General features: G+C 43.0%; 1 protein-coding gene across 1 annotated transcript in view; it reads right to left on the bottom strand.

Moving 5' to 3' along the window:
- The window catches only part of CUBN (cubilin), a 267,353-nt gene that overhangs the window by 176,228 nt on the left and 76,374 nt on the right, over nucleotides 1-14,751 (bottom strand). Inside the window, exon 28 of the mRNA XM_059910072.1 lies at nucleotides 1,192-1,342. Coding sequence (XP_059766055.1) covers nucleotides 1,192-1,342 — 151 coding nt within the window. The remainder of the gene's footprint in view (nucleotides 1-1,191; nucleotides 1,343-14,751) is intronic.

Below are 14,751 nucleotides of genomic sequence, written 5' to 3'. Positions count from 1 at the left end.
TCCTGAAGCAGTTACCCAAATCCTGTCCACTTGGACTTCACTTCCTGTCTTAACCCCAACAGGATTCAACTCTCCAAGAGCCACCAACGTCTGAGTAAACGTTCTAAGGCCTGGCACTAGATTACCATGCAGGTTCTTAGGCAGAAGCGGGATGGAATCTGTCCCTGTGGACGGATACTCGGGGATAAAGAGAATGGAAGGAGCCAGGAGGAGCTGAGTCCTGCTTGGAGACAAGATAAGGAGACCATACATTTCCCATTCTTGAGGGCAAGGAGACCTCCCAAACTACACACGCACAGAAAGGCTCCTCAGGGCTCGGAGAAGGGAGGGGGCGCCAGACCATAATATGTTCTGTCAACTTCCCAGAGACACTTGAGCTGCAATCCATCTTGGCTAAAAGGTGCACGCGCACACAGGGGAGGGCCCCGAGTCAGACCAAATACGGACTCAGAGCCAGACAAAGCAAGATGATTGGCCAGAGGAGACCCGGAAGAACTGCCCCATATAAGTGATTTAAACTACCCCAGAGGCACGGCTCTCTCTCAACCTGAGCGCACCCGTGCTTTCTCTACACGTATTCCTCTCCTAATAAACACTTTACCTGCTTCACTGTTTTCCATCTCTTTGTTAAAATTCTTTTTACAGGGGCTTCCCTGGTGGTGCAGTGGTTGAGAATCTGCCTGCCAATGCAGGGGACACAGGTTCGAGCCCTGGTCTGGGAAGATCCCACATGCCAGGGAGCAACTAAGCCCGTGAGCCACAATTACTGAGCCTGCGCGTCTGGAGCCTGTGCTCCGCAACAGGAGAGGCCGCGATAGTGAGAGGCCCGCGCACCGCGATGAAGAGTGACCCCTGCTCGCCGCAACTAGAGAAAGCCCTTGCACAGAAACGAAGACCCAACACACCCAAAAATAAATAAATTTTTTAAAAAAGAAGGAGGCTTTAAAAAAAAAATAAAATTCTTTTTACAAAACAGACGAGAGCCGGGGCAGCACTGCGGCCTGGGTTCAATCCCTGGTCAAGGAACTGAGATCCCGCTTCAAGCTGCCACAGCCATGGGCACCCCACAGCCACCGAATATCAGTTCCACTATTCGTGGATGGTACTGTTTCCAAATATAGAATTGCAAAGGGAACGGTTCTTGGTCAAATAGCAACTACCAAATACAACTGAGATCAGCAGAGGGCTTACCTTGGATGAACCACTGCATCTGGAATCCTTTCTCATGGTGACCGACCCCATCGGTATAAAACAGCACTTGAAGCTTGGAGCCCGTGGTGCTCCCTGAAGGTGGAATGTCTGCTCCACAATAGCGCCCCATCCGACGTGGGCCATCATAGAGCTGCAATCAGAGAGAGACCTCCCAGCGTGAAAACCTACAGGGCTTGTCAGATGGAAAAAGCAAAGTCCACTCATGCAGCAAAAGCTGTTCCTTGGTTCAAAAGTTATGGGTAAATCTACTGAGGTGGGTTGAGTACAGGAATTAAAAATAGATAATTATATACAGAGAGGTCCCTCCAAATTATTGGGTTGGCCAAAATGAACTTTTTGGCCAACCCAATATAATCCAGGCACAGAAGAAGGAAATGCTGGGCCTGGTGAGATGGGTTCACATATGAATCACACATGAGAGATGTTCAGTGAATAACAGTATTATAACTGTAAGCTATAAGTTTTTAAAATAAATACTAACTATAAACAATTAGACATTTTGGAAAACTCTGAAAGGAAGATACGAAAATTAATCCCACTGAAGAGAACCACAGTTAATATTTTGTTAATACCAGAAGCTTCTCTTACCAACATTTTTTTCACTTGTTTGTATATGTACATATACAAATATGTGTGCAGGGGAATATGTGACTATGGGTGTGTATCAATTTGGGCTACACACATAATTGTGTTCCCTGCTTTTCACTAAGCCTGTCACTAAATAGTCTATGTACACATTTTTAATAGTGGCACAAAATACTACTAATATGCTGTATTTACATTACAATTCTACTGTTGTTCACTTAGGATATTTCCAATCTGGGGGCCAATAAATACAAGTCTTTGTCTGACAGTTTAAATTTCTCTTAGGAAAGATTCCTATAAAGGGAATGAATGAAAGAGCATGATCTTTCATGGCTCTGGATACATATTATTAAACTTCTTACCAGAAAGTTTATACCAATTTATTCTCCCACCAACAGTTGATGGAAATATTTTATGACTGCTATTATTTTAAAAACTGGGGCTAATAGTGAAAATTTGTTTTCTTTTTGTAATTGTCTTAATTTGTTACTTTGGGGTTGAAGTTTCTTTCATGTTTATTGGGCATTTCTTTTTCTCCTCTTGCAACTTTTCTGCTGAGGTCTTTGCCCATTTCCCCACTGAGGTACTTATACATCCTGTTGGGTACCCTTTATCTGCCTTATTTCATCAGATACATATCTCCAAACTAAAATAATAAACCTCTCTGCCATATCTCTTCAACTGGGAAAAATAATGTTAATCCAAAAAGATTGGCTTCCTCATGACTCAGGCCACGACATTTTCTTTCAATCCCCAAATGTCCACATTAAATGCTTTGTTCCAGTTACCCTTGGGATGAGCTGCCCATTATAAAGAAATGGAAGATGTCTGATCATGCACTTCCTTTATTACTCTCTTGGAGAGCACACGCGTGTGCGTGTGTGTGCTTGTGTGTGTCTGTATGTCAATGCGTCATCTGGATTCAGTAAATTCCAAACTGACCAGATTATTTTTATTTACTGAAATGTTATGATAGGAAATACTGTTTGAAGCAGGTTGATCTGAGCCTGGAAAACTTCTTAATCAAATTCTACAAAGCCCCTCCATGAAGCCTTCCCCAATCCCTGTAGCCGGTCATAGATTAGTTTTCCTTTGAAACCCCTCAGCTTTTCATTTGTGCTTCTTTGTGGAAAGGGTCACATTCTGGTGATAGGCATGTGTGTCTCTCTCCCCTACTGATTACGAGTTTCCTTAGAGCCCAGACTACCTCTTACGTCCCCTCACAGCCTAGCACAGGGCTTTGTCCAGGGTGGGTTCCCAGTAGAGCTTCAGTGAAGGAAGACAGCCATCTCCCCGACAGCTGCACTGATTTTCATGGCACTTCGTCTGCATTGTTACTTTAACGCTGCACAGTTAGATACATGTTAGGGTCTTACAGCCCTAAACGTCAGCATGCTCTTTTCAGGCAGCAAAAGGTCTGCATCCTTTGTGGCCACTCTGCAGAAGGGCCTTGTTCAAGGTCATAATCAAAATCGCAGATTTCTAAATTTGGCTCGTCTCCCTGAGTTCTCAAAACGGGCTGCGGATCAGCCGTCCATTTCTGTGTGATGCGGGGAAGGTCAGCTGAGATTTAAAAAGAGAAACTCAGAAGTCCGTCATATCACTCACCCTTAAGTACTAAACTTAAGCATTTTATGCAGATGATAAAGATGAGGTTTAGTTTTCAGACCTGTCCCTTCAGCTTCCTTTTAATTTTTTAAACACTACTGCTTTGAATATGTCCATTTATTATCAAACTTCTAATACTGCAGATGGTTGACAGAAGACATAAGGAGGGAGCAAAAATGAGAGAAAGAAGAAAGCCACATAAAAAGAAGAGGAAACGAAAAGGGCGCTCCACCTCCCACCTCCAGACGCACCAGCCACTGCAGGAGGTGGAGGTGGGGGAGGAGTCTATATGGTAATCTGCTTATTCCTAAACTACTGCTTCACTGCAGGGCATTTATTTCAGCCACAGAGTTTCTGTTAAACCTAGGGTATGAATTCCAATTCAAAACTAATTAGTACAAAAATAAACATACTGTTCTCAGGCCGAAGCATAATAAACAAGAAATCGCTCTACTGTTTTCCACTCCAAAAGGCTCATTCTAAACTTTGGATTGTGCTGCAGTGACCAAAACTTTAATTACTTCATCTTTATCCAACAAAACATGAGGTAAGGTTTCTCTAGAACTATAATTGCCTTAAGCCTCACGGATCTTCTGAAAAACTAGGTAGCAACATTTCGAGGAGCCATATTTTAGATTCCGTGCACGGCCATAAAGAGTATAGTGCTTTCGCCTCCCAGCTCAGCAAGGTTAAGAAACGTGACATTTTCACATGACTTGGAGGGGATGTTTTTTTCTTCCTTCCGGATGGAATTACTTCACTGAAGGAGAGCCCCTGATCCCAGTGGTTCTTAAATAACACACTGTGAATGGAATGGGGGTTGGGGGCAAAGGGAGTGGGTCTGGGGGGAACAGTGGTGAATAACAAGTAGTTTCTTTTTGCCTTTGGAGGGAAGAGAATGATACATTGAAATAAACATCAAATAGACATTGATGAAAATACTTAAATGTAATGTCAAATAAATTAGTGACTTAATTAGTGTAGAAAAATACCTCTCTAGAAGAAAAAATCCCATACCCCTAATTTTATGTCCTTCTAACGTTTACCCTTAATTAAATCAGGGGTTTTTGTTTATACTCACACAGATGGCTAATGGTCACCTCAACAATTCATTCCTGCGTAAATTTACCACCCAAAAAGGAACAGTCATCTTTCAAAGTACACAAATACCGGTTACCATGGAAACCAGTGGGTGCCTCCTGCTCCTGATGCTGTTTTCAGAGCCGAATGTTAACCACAGGCCATCCCAGCTGTGACTCACTGGGGCTGCTGGCCAGCATGTGGCTCGGTCCCGCTAAGGGTACCATTGCCGGCTTTCAGAAAGCCCCAAGATTTACCCCATCTGAACAGTATTTGAGGCCTTGAGTCCATAGGAAGGAGACTAGCAGAAACTAAGAAGTGAAAGACTGAGATTCTTACTTTGAATATGAAGATCGAATTTGTATAACTGTGCTTAGAGGTTTGGGTTTTTTTTAATACTTGAAATGCTGTTTACATTTTCAAGTTGCCATTTAATGTACCTTCAGACGTGGATACGTGTACGTACAAAACCTGCTGTGTAGAATCTTTTCAGTTATCCTCTTCAGGAGAAGATTCGTTCAGGGTTTTTGTGTTTTAGATCTTCCACCCCCGCACCACCCTGAAACATCTCAACCACTCTTACGACACTCGAAGAGGAAGGAAATCTCTTGCAGAAGTCTCGCTTGCCAATTTCTACCTACTTCCTTTGCATGGGTTTGATAATTTGGTGCACGCATAGTTGATGAGACCATTAGAGATTTCTGACTACGGCTGCAGCATGAAATGATCCGTGGGCTCCTAAATAGTACGGACCCATGCACACAAAATGGAAGACAGAAAACCAAAGACATATCACTGACAGAGTGAGATTTTTGTAGGATTAAGGTTTTTGTAGGTACTTTACGAATCACTGGAACTCAAGTCTGGAGAAACCCAGGGTCAGCTAATGTGTAACCTGTTCCCTCAGCAAGAATCAACTTTATGAACTGCAATAACCCTCAGAACAGAAATGTGCTTTTCAAGGGCCTCTTTGCTGCTAAATGGTTTTATGATTTTGAAAATTTGTGACCCTAATGAATGAAATTATAACTAATTGTCTCCTATCTCAGTTTGGGATGTACAGATAGACTTCTTTTCTAAACCCACTTTAGAATCACAGTGAGTAACAACTAAAACTCAGCCCTTTCTATTTTAGATCAGCATCGAATTCACACTTTTTCTAACTACTGTTTTTCCTATTTACTTGAAATTTTTCTGGAAGAAAAACATTTTTATAGTGGAGGTTTAATCATAAGAAGAATTAAATATAGTCCATATAAAGAAATTAAATCGAGTTTCTTTGAGATGATATCATTAAAATATGGAGAAACTTCTGGAAAAAAATTTTGGTCCAGTTCCTATTACAAATCTTTAAAAACCCCAAAAGAACTTTATCCTTTAGAGTTTAATATGTAATTGAAATAATTCATCTGCCGTGAGGGAGAATTCTAGGTATTGTAGCGAATCCCTGATAGTTTTAGAGAGGAAAAATTCTGGTCAATGTAAAAGAAAAGAGTTAAATTTCTGAGAACTATACTCAGTGAGTTCACAGAGTGGCTTTTTGAAGTCAGTGTCACTAGTAGAAGATTATATTTCAACTGAGAGCAGGACAGTAATTTTACCGAAGGAACACACTAGAGTATATTCAATGTGGTCAGTGTCAGGCTCTAGATTCAAAGTCCAGTCGAGCTCTAAAATTTGCTTAGAATATAATCTTGTGAAAATTACTTAACCTCCATAAGCTAAGATTTCTTTGTAAACTTGGCATCTTAATGGTACTTATCTCATAGGGTTGTTGTGCTTAGCAAATGAGACAAACCAGGTAATAGGTTGAGGATGAGTCCTGGCATATGGAAAGTACCCCAGATGTTATTGTAACTCTTGGTCAGAGGCAAAGGGAACCAACATTGTTTCTAAAGAAACCATACCAGAAACAGTTTTTTGAGAGAAAAAATATGATGGGTAGGTAGAAAGAACTTGCACTGACTCACGTGAAATATTTCTCAGAAACCATCCCTGGCAGACCAGGCGGGGAAGCAGCAAATCAGTGAATCACTTGTGCGGAGACGGATGGCCGTCAGGGGCAGCGTGTTGCTATGACGACCTGGCTTTGTGTGTGGGGTGCAGAGCCCAGTGCAGATCATACAGTGGGGCAGACTGGCCATGGAGCGTGTGTCTGAGTGGAGGGAGATGGTGGATCATGGCAGGGCTGGTGGCGAAGAGGACACTGGGAAATCTGTCAGGGCTGCCCTGGTGAGCGGATCAGGGAGAGACCACTGGTGAGCAAAGTGGCTCTACCTGTGTTTTGTCCTGTTGCAGCCCCCTCTCCCCTTTCCGTCCGGCCAGCCTGAAGCTCTGGCTGCTTGGCCCCTGGAACTCCAGAGGAGTGGGAACTGGTGAATTCTTGGAGCACCTCTTCCGATTTTCCCCACCCAAAAAACAACTGTGCCAGGAACTATGGGAACCGCTTTATCAGAACAGCTGTTGAGAACATTGTTGTCCAATGTTTACAAACAAATCTCCTGGATAAACTTGGAACTTTCAGAGTTTACGTTAAATTTGAAGGGCTTTGAAATGTTCCTGTAACAACAGGAGAAATTGCCAAGCAAGGTTCATCCGGTAGGGTAAAAGGCTCCCATTGTGGGTGAGAAGAGCCTCAGGGGGTAAAAAAAGAACCCCATTGTGGGAGGTAAATTAGGCAAATGTTTAAAGGAAAGCACATCAGCAGAGCATGGTAGGCTCCAGAGGGCTCCGTGATGGCCCTGGGAGGTGAACGCTCTCCGTGCGACACCGGGGCGCTGGCAGTGCCCTCGGATACAGAGGCACACATCTCCCCGGCCCGGGAAAAGCCGCACTGCCACGTGCTGCAGGCTGCAGCAGGAAGCACGAGGTACCATCTAAAAGGAAACAATGACCCAGTGCTGGGCTTTGCAGGAGACCAAGAAACACCACTGAAAGACCACATTCTGAGTTATTTTGTGTCACTCTGGATTAGAGGTCTGTCTCAAACACAGACCACATCGTCTCCTTTCCATGGGGTGGCTAGTCGCTGTGCCCTCTTAATAGCGCATTGATATTTATTTTTGCTTTCTACATATTACTTATCTTAGAAGCCACAAAGGCCGATTTGGGTTTGTTTGTTTGTTTGTTTAATCACGGATGTATGCAAAGGTTTAACTACAAAGATGTTTTATCTCAGCATTGTTTATAACAGTGGAAATGTGCAAAGATTCTATGTGTTTTACAACAAGAATGGGTGGCTGTATTGTGATGGTGGAAGATTCGATGTTGCAAATGCTGTGGTGTAACAAGGAGATAAATAAACAACAAGGAGAAACATTCGCAAGCTACTGTTACATGTAAAAAAGTCATTATAGAACAGTATGTACAAAATGATCCCCTTCAAATATTAAAATAAAATAAATATATAGGATGGAACTACAGGAAATAAGTACCACCAAATATTCTCAGTAATGATGTAATTTAGGTTATTTTAATTTTATCTAGGTTTTACTGTATCTTGTAAAATGTCTGCAAAGACTGTACTCCTGTGTAATCAGGTAAGTTTATTTTTAAAGCACTGTCTCTGGGGACCTACTGACATAGCAATGTAGATGTGCCCTGGTAGTGTTTTTCCAGTGTCAGAATTCCATACCCTTTTAGGTTCTCAGATACCCAGCTGGTCTACTAAAAATATTATATTGTCTGTCTCCATAATCTTTTTTATGTGTCTCAAGATGATCCATGAAAATTAGCCCATTAAAATGTTATAAGGTAAACTCCTCCAGCATTAATTCAAAACCATATTTTGTCCCCAATGCTTCCTTTTTTAATCATAACTAGGTTTTTATTATTAATTAGACTAATTCGTTATTAAAAAAGCATTCTTTCAGATGTTCAGGGACTATAGAGCTCTCACAAACATAAGTTTTGATAGTCACTGATGGACCAATAAGTGCCTAATTCCCTCCCTAGTGGGAAGTGAAATGCTTTGAAAGCCAAGCATATTCTCCCTCGTATGTACATGAACATTTAATTCCATGAACCACACAGCCTTCCCTCTGCCAACTCTACCGCTACTGTGAAGCACTCAACATTTAAAAAAAATTATTCTGCCTCTTAAAAGCCTAACCATCTGCTACAGATGGACTCAGAAACAGGGAGGGACCTATATAGCACAGCATGAAATCCTAGAACCTGGAGCTGGAAGGACCGAAAGCCCTGCCATGCAGACTCTTCCCCAATTGAGGGAGGGCGGGAGAAGAAAGCCTGTTCAATACATAAGTACGTGTAAGAACTGAGGGGTCAAGATGTCATTTTTGAAAAAATTCTGAAATGTTGCAGGTGGAAATTGTTCCCATTGTAAAAAATAGTCATCAGTGTAATTAACTGAAATCCACAACAATGACCACTAAGTTTTGAATCTAGCCTTCTGCTTCATGCCGTGTGTCTGCTGGATGGTGGAAGAGACCTTGCATGCACTCGATGCCTGTGGTCTGAGAAGCAGAGCTAGGTGAGGACCACCAGGAAAGGAAGTGTGGATACAGCAATTTCAAGTTTTGAGCATCAAATGGAATTTTCACTGGCTTGCGGGTAGTGTGGAAATTATTGGTAGGTCTGATTATTATTTATCCTGATCCTGTCCTTCATGTTTGAGAGGATACTGAGAGGGGAAACACACAGTTTCTTTTGAATCTGAGAGCAAAGGCTCTCTTTTGAAGGCTGCTGTATTTGCCTCCTTAACTGCAGCAAATTAATGCAATCACATGAAAATTCTTCATTGTGAGGGACGGTGACAGATGATCAGCATTTTCCTTTGAGGAAAGGGATTTTGATCACACTGAAATAAACATCTCTCCTTTTAATTTTTTGTAATTAAAAAAACTCACATTTTACTTGGGCATTTTACTTGGGAGTCTTAAAATTCTTCTAAAATGCTTCTTGTTGCACTTAATGACACTACGAAGTATTTGGCTTAATTAACCAATGGATACGCTTCATTCTAAACTCCTTTTTTGAATCATGATTCTGCTTCGTCCAGTGCTAGATTCATATCCGGTAGAGAGTCTTCAGCTGAATTGTTTGGCACACTGTTTTCACTTTTTATGTGTGGTTTTGAACAGCGGTTGTCCTTAGAATTGAAATAGCTTATCTCTGAATTCTAAGCAAAATGCCAGGCATCCTAGAAGCAAACTTCCTCTGACAGACAGTTCCAGGAAACATGACTCATCTGCCCAGGAAGTGTGCCATGGAAGCGCCATGATAACAGAGTCAGGGCAGATCCATCGCTGCTAAGACATCAGATCTCCTCTGCTTCTCTGCATTTCTCCAGCCAGCAAACGGGATTTTAACTACTCCACTCTTCGATTCAGATACCCAGGCCCTGTGGCTTTTGGAGGAAATCCGCGAGGCCAGGGAAAGGGAGCCCTGCTTTCAACAGGTGGGGCCAATCTACACTAATCACGCTGGGAAGGCTGCTTTGGAAATCAAATAACCCATGAAATTGCGTTTATGTTTAAGAAAATAATAAATAACATTTATTAGCACTTACTCTGTGCTGAGTATCACTCTAAGCCCTTTCCATGTATTACCTAATTTAAAATTCCTAGGGGCTTCCCTGGTGGTGCACTGGTTAAGAATCCGCCTGCCAGTGCAGGGGACACGGGTTCGAGCCCTGGTCTGGGAAGATCCCACATGCCGCGGAGCAACTAAGCCCATGCACCACGACTACTGAGCCTGCGCTCTAGAGCCCGCGAGCCACAACTACTGAGCCTGCGCTCTAGAGCCCACGAGCCACAACTACTGCGCCTGCACTCTAGAGCCCGTAAGCCACAACTAGGGAAGCATGCTGAGCCCACGTGCCACAACTACTGAAGCCTGCACACCTAGAGCCTGGGATCCGCAACAACAGAAGCCACCGCAATGAGAAGCACGCGCACCGCAACAAAGAGTAGCCCCCGCTCGCTGCAACTAGAGAAAGCCTGCGCGCAGCAACGAAGACCCAACCCAGCCAAAAATATAAATAAATTTATTTTTAAAAATAATAAAATAAAATTCCTAGCAGCTCTATAATGCAGATAACATTTTTATCCCCATTTTAGAATTCTGGAAACAGGTATAGAGAGGTAATTCAACATTTTGAAAGGCATCAACAACTCGAGAAGAATTGTTCTTGTTTCCTTCATTGGTAATTATTTAAAAAAAAAAAAAGAATTGTTAAATTCAAAAATACAGCAAAGTCCTTATTCTCTGTGATAACAGAGAGTGACAAAAATAATTTCTTAAGTAACAGTGATAACACCCAAAACTCCTGTTATTCAATGGAATCAACAGTTTCTTCATTATATTTCTTAATAGAGCTTAGAATAAAATAAATGGACAAAAATGTTGGCTTTATCATTTATATTTACCCTTTGTGAGAATTGTGCAGGCTGTAGACAGAAAGCAAGAGGAAGATTAAATGTCTTGAGAAATGAACCGTTATTTATATCTCAGCCTAAAGAAATGAATGCTCTCTATTTAGGAATTTCTTTATACCTGACTAAGGTGCTGGGGCAAATAATGACATTATGTAAGTGTTTACTATGTGCCAGTCTCTTTATATATAAAAACTCTTTTGTGCTGACTATCCCATTTTACAGATGGGGAAAGTGGGCCACTTAGAAGCTAAATAACTTGCTCAACATTTCCTGGCTAGTTAGCGGCGAAGTCCGGGTTTAAACCCAGGCTACCTGGCTCCAGAGTCTACATCATACGAAACTAAACCGGTGCCGAGACCACTGAGCAAGATTTCATCTTCTATTGTGGAGCCTGAGTGCCTGCAAGACGTCCTCTAGTGAGTGAGCAAGATGAGCTACTAAATCTTAGTTTATTATTAGCATCCACAACAGTCTGCAGATAGAAGAGAGCTGGCCTGAGCAGTTCTAATTCCAGGGAACTCCCCAAGAACAACAGAAAGATCGGTGTCTGGAGCCACTTCCAAATGTGGTTTATCTTTAAACCAGAAAGTTGGGAAACTGAGGTCATTGTTTGTGAGATGTGTACAGAATCAGCTGTGTCTTCATGAGACCAGCGGTGATGCAAACACAGACGTCTGTGGACACTTCGCTTATTAGAGAGGATGCAAAGTCTTTAAAAGCATAAAAGAAGTCAAAGTCCTCCCAAGAGCTGAATGGTGGAGGAAGGACACTTGGAAGAGAAAGAGAACAGACTCTGAACTTTTGGAGCCAAACAGACCCAGGCTGTGCCTGGGAGAGGAAGTCAGACCTCAGGAGGGAGGGACGGCCACTCATAACCGACGAGTCATGAGGAAGGGAGACGACTTGTCCAAGAGATGCAGAAACAACGTCCTGACAGGTAGGAGGAAGAATCTGAATGGTCAAGAGGGAGTCATCCTCTCTGTGGGATGAGCATGGGGGAGGAATAATAAACATTTCTGGAGTACTCATACTTGCCAGCCGTGCAGATCGCTTTATTTGATCTTATAACAACTTCGTGAGTAGCTGTTAAGTATTTTTGCCATTTAATACATGAGGAAGCCGAGGAAGCCAGAGGTTAAATTCTGTGCCCAAGGTCACAGCTAGTGAGGAAGAGCAAAGCTTTCCACCCAAGTGGACTTCAGAGCCTGCCGGTTAGAGAGACCTGGGTCCATCACCTCCTGGCAGTGTGATCTTAGAGTGAGTATTGTTGCTTACCTGAGGCCCAGGTCTCCTGTCTGTAAATGACCACAAAACTACCCAATTGCTAAATTACCCTGAAGATAAGCAATAATTATCTATCAAGGTGTCTATAAGAGTGGCTGGCACATGGTAGACATTGATTACTGTAATTCTTTTTTCTTAAATTTTTATTGGATTTTCTTAAATTTTTCTTAAATTTTTATTTTATTGGAGTATAGTTGATTTAAAATGTGTTATGATTACTGTAATTCTCAAAAGAGACGTTTGAGATGTGAAGGAGACTCTTCTTCTAATCTCTCATGAACTTGAACATTTTGCTTCTTTGTATGAGAATGGAACAAAATGGGAACAAAATTTTGGAAAACATCTCTAGAATAATGTTTCCCTAAGAATGTTCTGTGGATTACAAATGTCCAATAGGTGTTAGAATTCTGGGCAAAGACGGAACCCATCTGGAATGTTGCCTTTCGTGTCCCCCTGAGTGTCTCCGCCCTGAGGGAGTCCCCTCTGCCTCTGCTGGTTGTTGCTCTGCATGCAATTCTATTAGGCTGTATCCTGATGTCTTTCTTTTCGCCGTGTTACCACGCCCACCCCATCCGGCGTTCGTCCAGTTCGGTTGATTCTACCCCCCAGGTGCTCTCAAACCCTCTGTCACTGACACGTTCTCCCTCCACAGCCGTGTGAAGGACTGGCCATCTCGCACCTGGCCTGCAGCAATCCTCTCTCTGAATCCCCAAAGTCCCTCTTACGCCTCCCGTTTACTCTCGAAGCCAGACGGTGGCAAAGTGCCCACCCAGCACGCTGTCTCTGCTCACACTCGTGCAAGACCTCGTGCTGCCCCAAGCGGTCACTGGAACCCTGCGCCTGCGCACAGGGCTCTAAGCTGCAGGTCCCTGCCCACCTGAGAGCCTCACCCTTGGCCTCAGACACGCTGTGTCCTTTCGGTTCTGACAGATGTTCTCCTCGACCCGACTCGAGCCAAGCTCCTCTGAGCCTTCCTTTCAACCAAGCCTCAGCCTTGGCCTACAGAGAATGCAGAGTCTCAGCACAAAGGATTTCATCCACTTATTCTCCCCAAATTAAAGGACCTAAACAAACACGAACGTAGTTTCTAACGGCTCAAGGTCACATCCCCAGGATGACCCCAGCCCCCCTCAACATGCCTGCCTGAGAAAGCTCAAGGCCGCCTAAAGGATTTACTGTTTGTTCCAGCCAACACCTGAGGATAGGCCCCTGACCACCCTTTCTTGGAGCACATACTAAAAAGGGCTTCAAATTGTGAATCCTTCTCCTGTCCTTTTGAGATGTATTATATATGTATCTCCTACAACTCAGAGTGTCTTTCTCGAGGATCTAAACTCCATTCCTTTGAAATGAAACCATTAGGAAGGACAGGCCCCTTGCCTCCCAGTCTCTGTGAGAGGATTGAATCCTTACCTCCATCACTGCCAGATACAGACACAAAGGCCTAACCACACTCATAGTGACCAACGCTGGCTAGTTTTTCACATCCCTGGCTCTGCTCGAGGCCCCGCTGGTCCCCTCCCAGCTCCCTGATTCTCCCTTTAAAAGACCCGGTCATCTCTGTACAAATTGAAGTTCAGTTCAGTTCATGCCGGACCTGCTTCCCTGTTGCAGGAGCATAACGCTGATTAAAATATGTTCTTTCCACTTTAACCAGTGTCTGGTTTTGTTTACCTTAGACAGTTCCTCAAACACAACTTCCCTTAGTGAAACCTACAGGTCCCGGACACCTTGCTCGGTTACCCTTCCCCAGGGATGCCTCCTCTGAGCCACGGATGAGCCGGGTCCTCTTGCTTCGTGTCTCTGGAGCCCCCGATAATATCCCCTGATAGCACTTCACACAGCTTGTGACTAACTTTGTACTGTGTGATCAATTGAGATCTGTCTCCTCCATGAAAACAAGGAAAACTGATGCTAGAACGGTTTTATTTCCGCGGCCTATGCGTCTAAATTATACTTGAATGACTGAATGAGTGGATAAATGAATGAATGATGCATACGTAGGATGGTAATAGCCTGAGGAAGTACTACACAGCAAAAACAGAACAAAAACAACTGACCCTGTTACATTGTGTTTGATTCAGCATTTCCCAAATGTATTAGAATTTAGGTCTCTTTGTTTGTAAAACATCTGTCAACACGTGTGGCAGAGAGAGCTAAGTGGTTTCCCCAGATCAACTTCCCCTTTGTCTGGCTTCCTGAATCACTATGTGGAAAGCAAAGGAATACCTGCATTGGTCTCTAACATGATTGAGAAATAAACTTGTATTGTACTAAGCATCTAAGAATTGCCAAGTTCTCCATAAAACAGCTAGTATTCCTTAACTAATTACAATAGCTTGTGGGTCTGATGTTGCACAGTTGCAGTTATGGCAAATGCTGCTCAGGCTGCAGACTTAGCCACATGGATATAGGACTGGAAGACTGAGGGACATTAGTCATGTTTTCATCCATTTTTTTCATTAGCAGCGGCTTATTTAGTCACTGAAAGGAGGACATGGAAGTGCAATAAGCAATGATATAAACATCTGGTGAACAGAATGACATCAGAAAGAGGAGTTGGCAAGAGATGAAGTGAATCTCA

Source organism: Balaenoptera ricei, chromosome 2, assembly GCF_028023285.1.
Source record: "Balaenoptera ricei isolate mBalRic1 chromosome 2, mBalRic1.hap2, whole genome shotgun sequence".
Lineage (NCBI taxonomy): Eukaryota > Metazoa > Chordata > Mammalia > Artiodactyla > Balaenopteridae > Balaenoptera > Balaenoptera ricei.
Note: the sequence above shows the minus strand (reverse complement) of the source record. Positions and strands in the feature narration are given on the sequence as shown.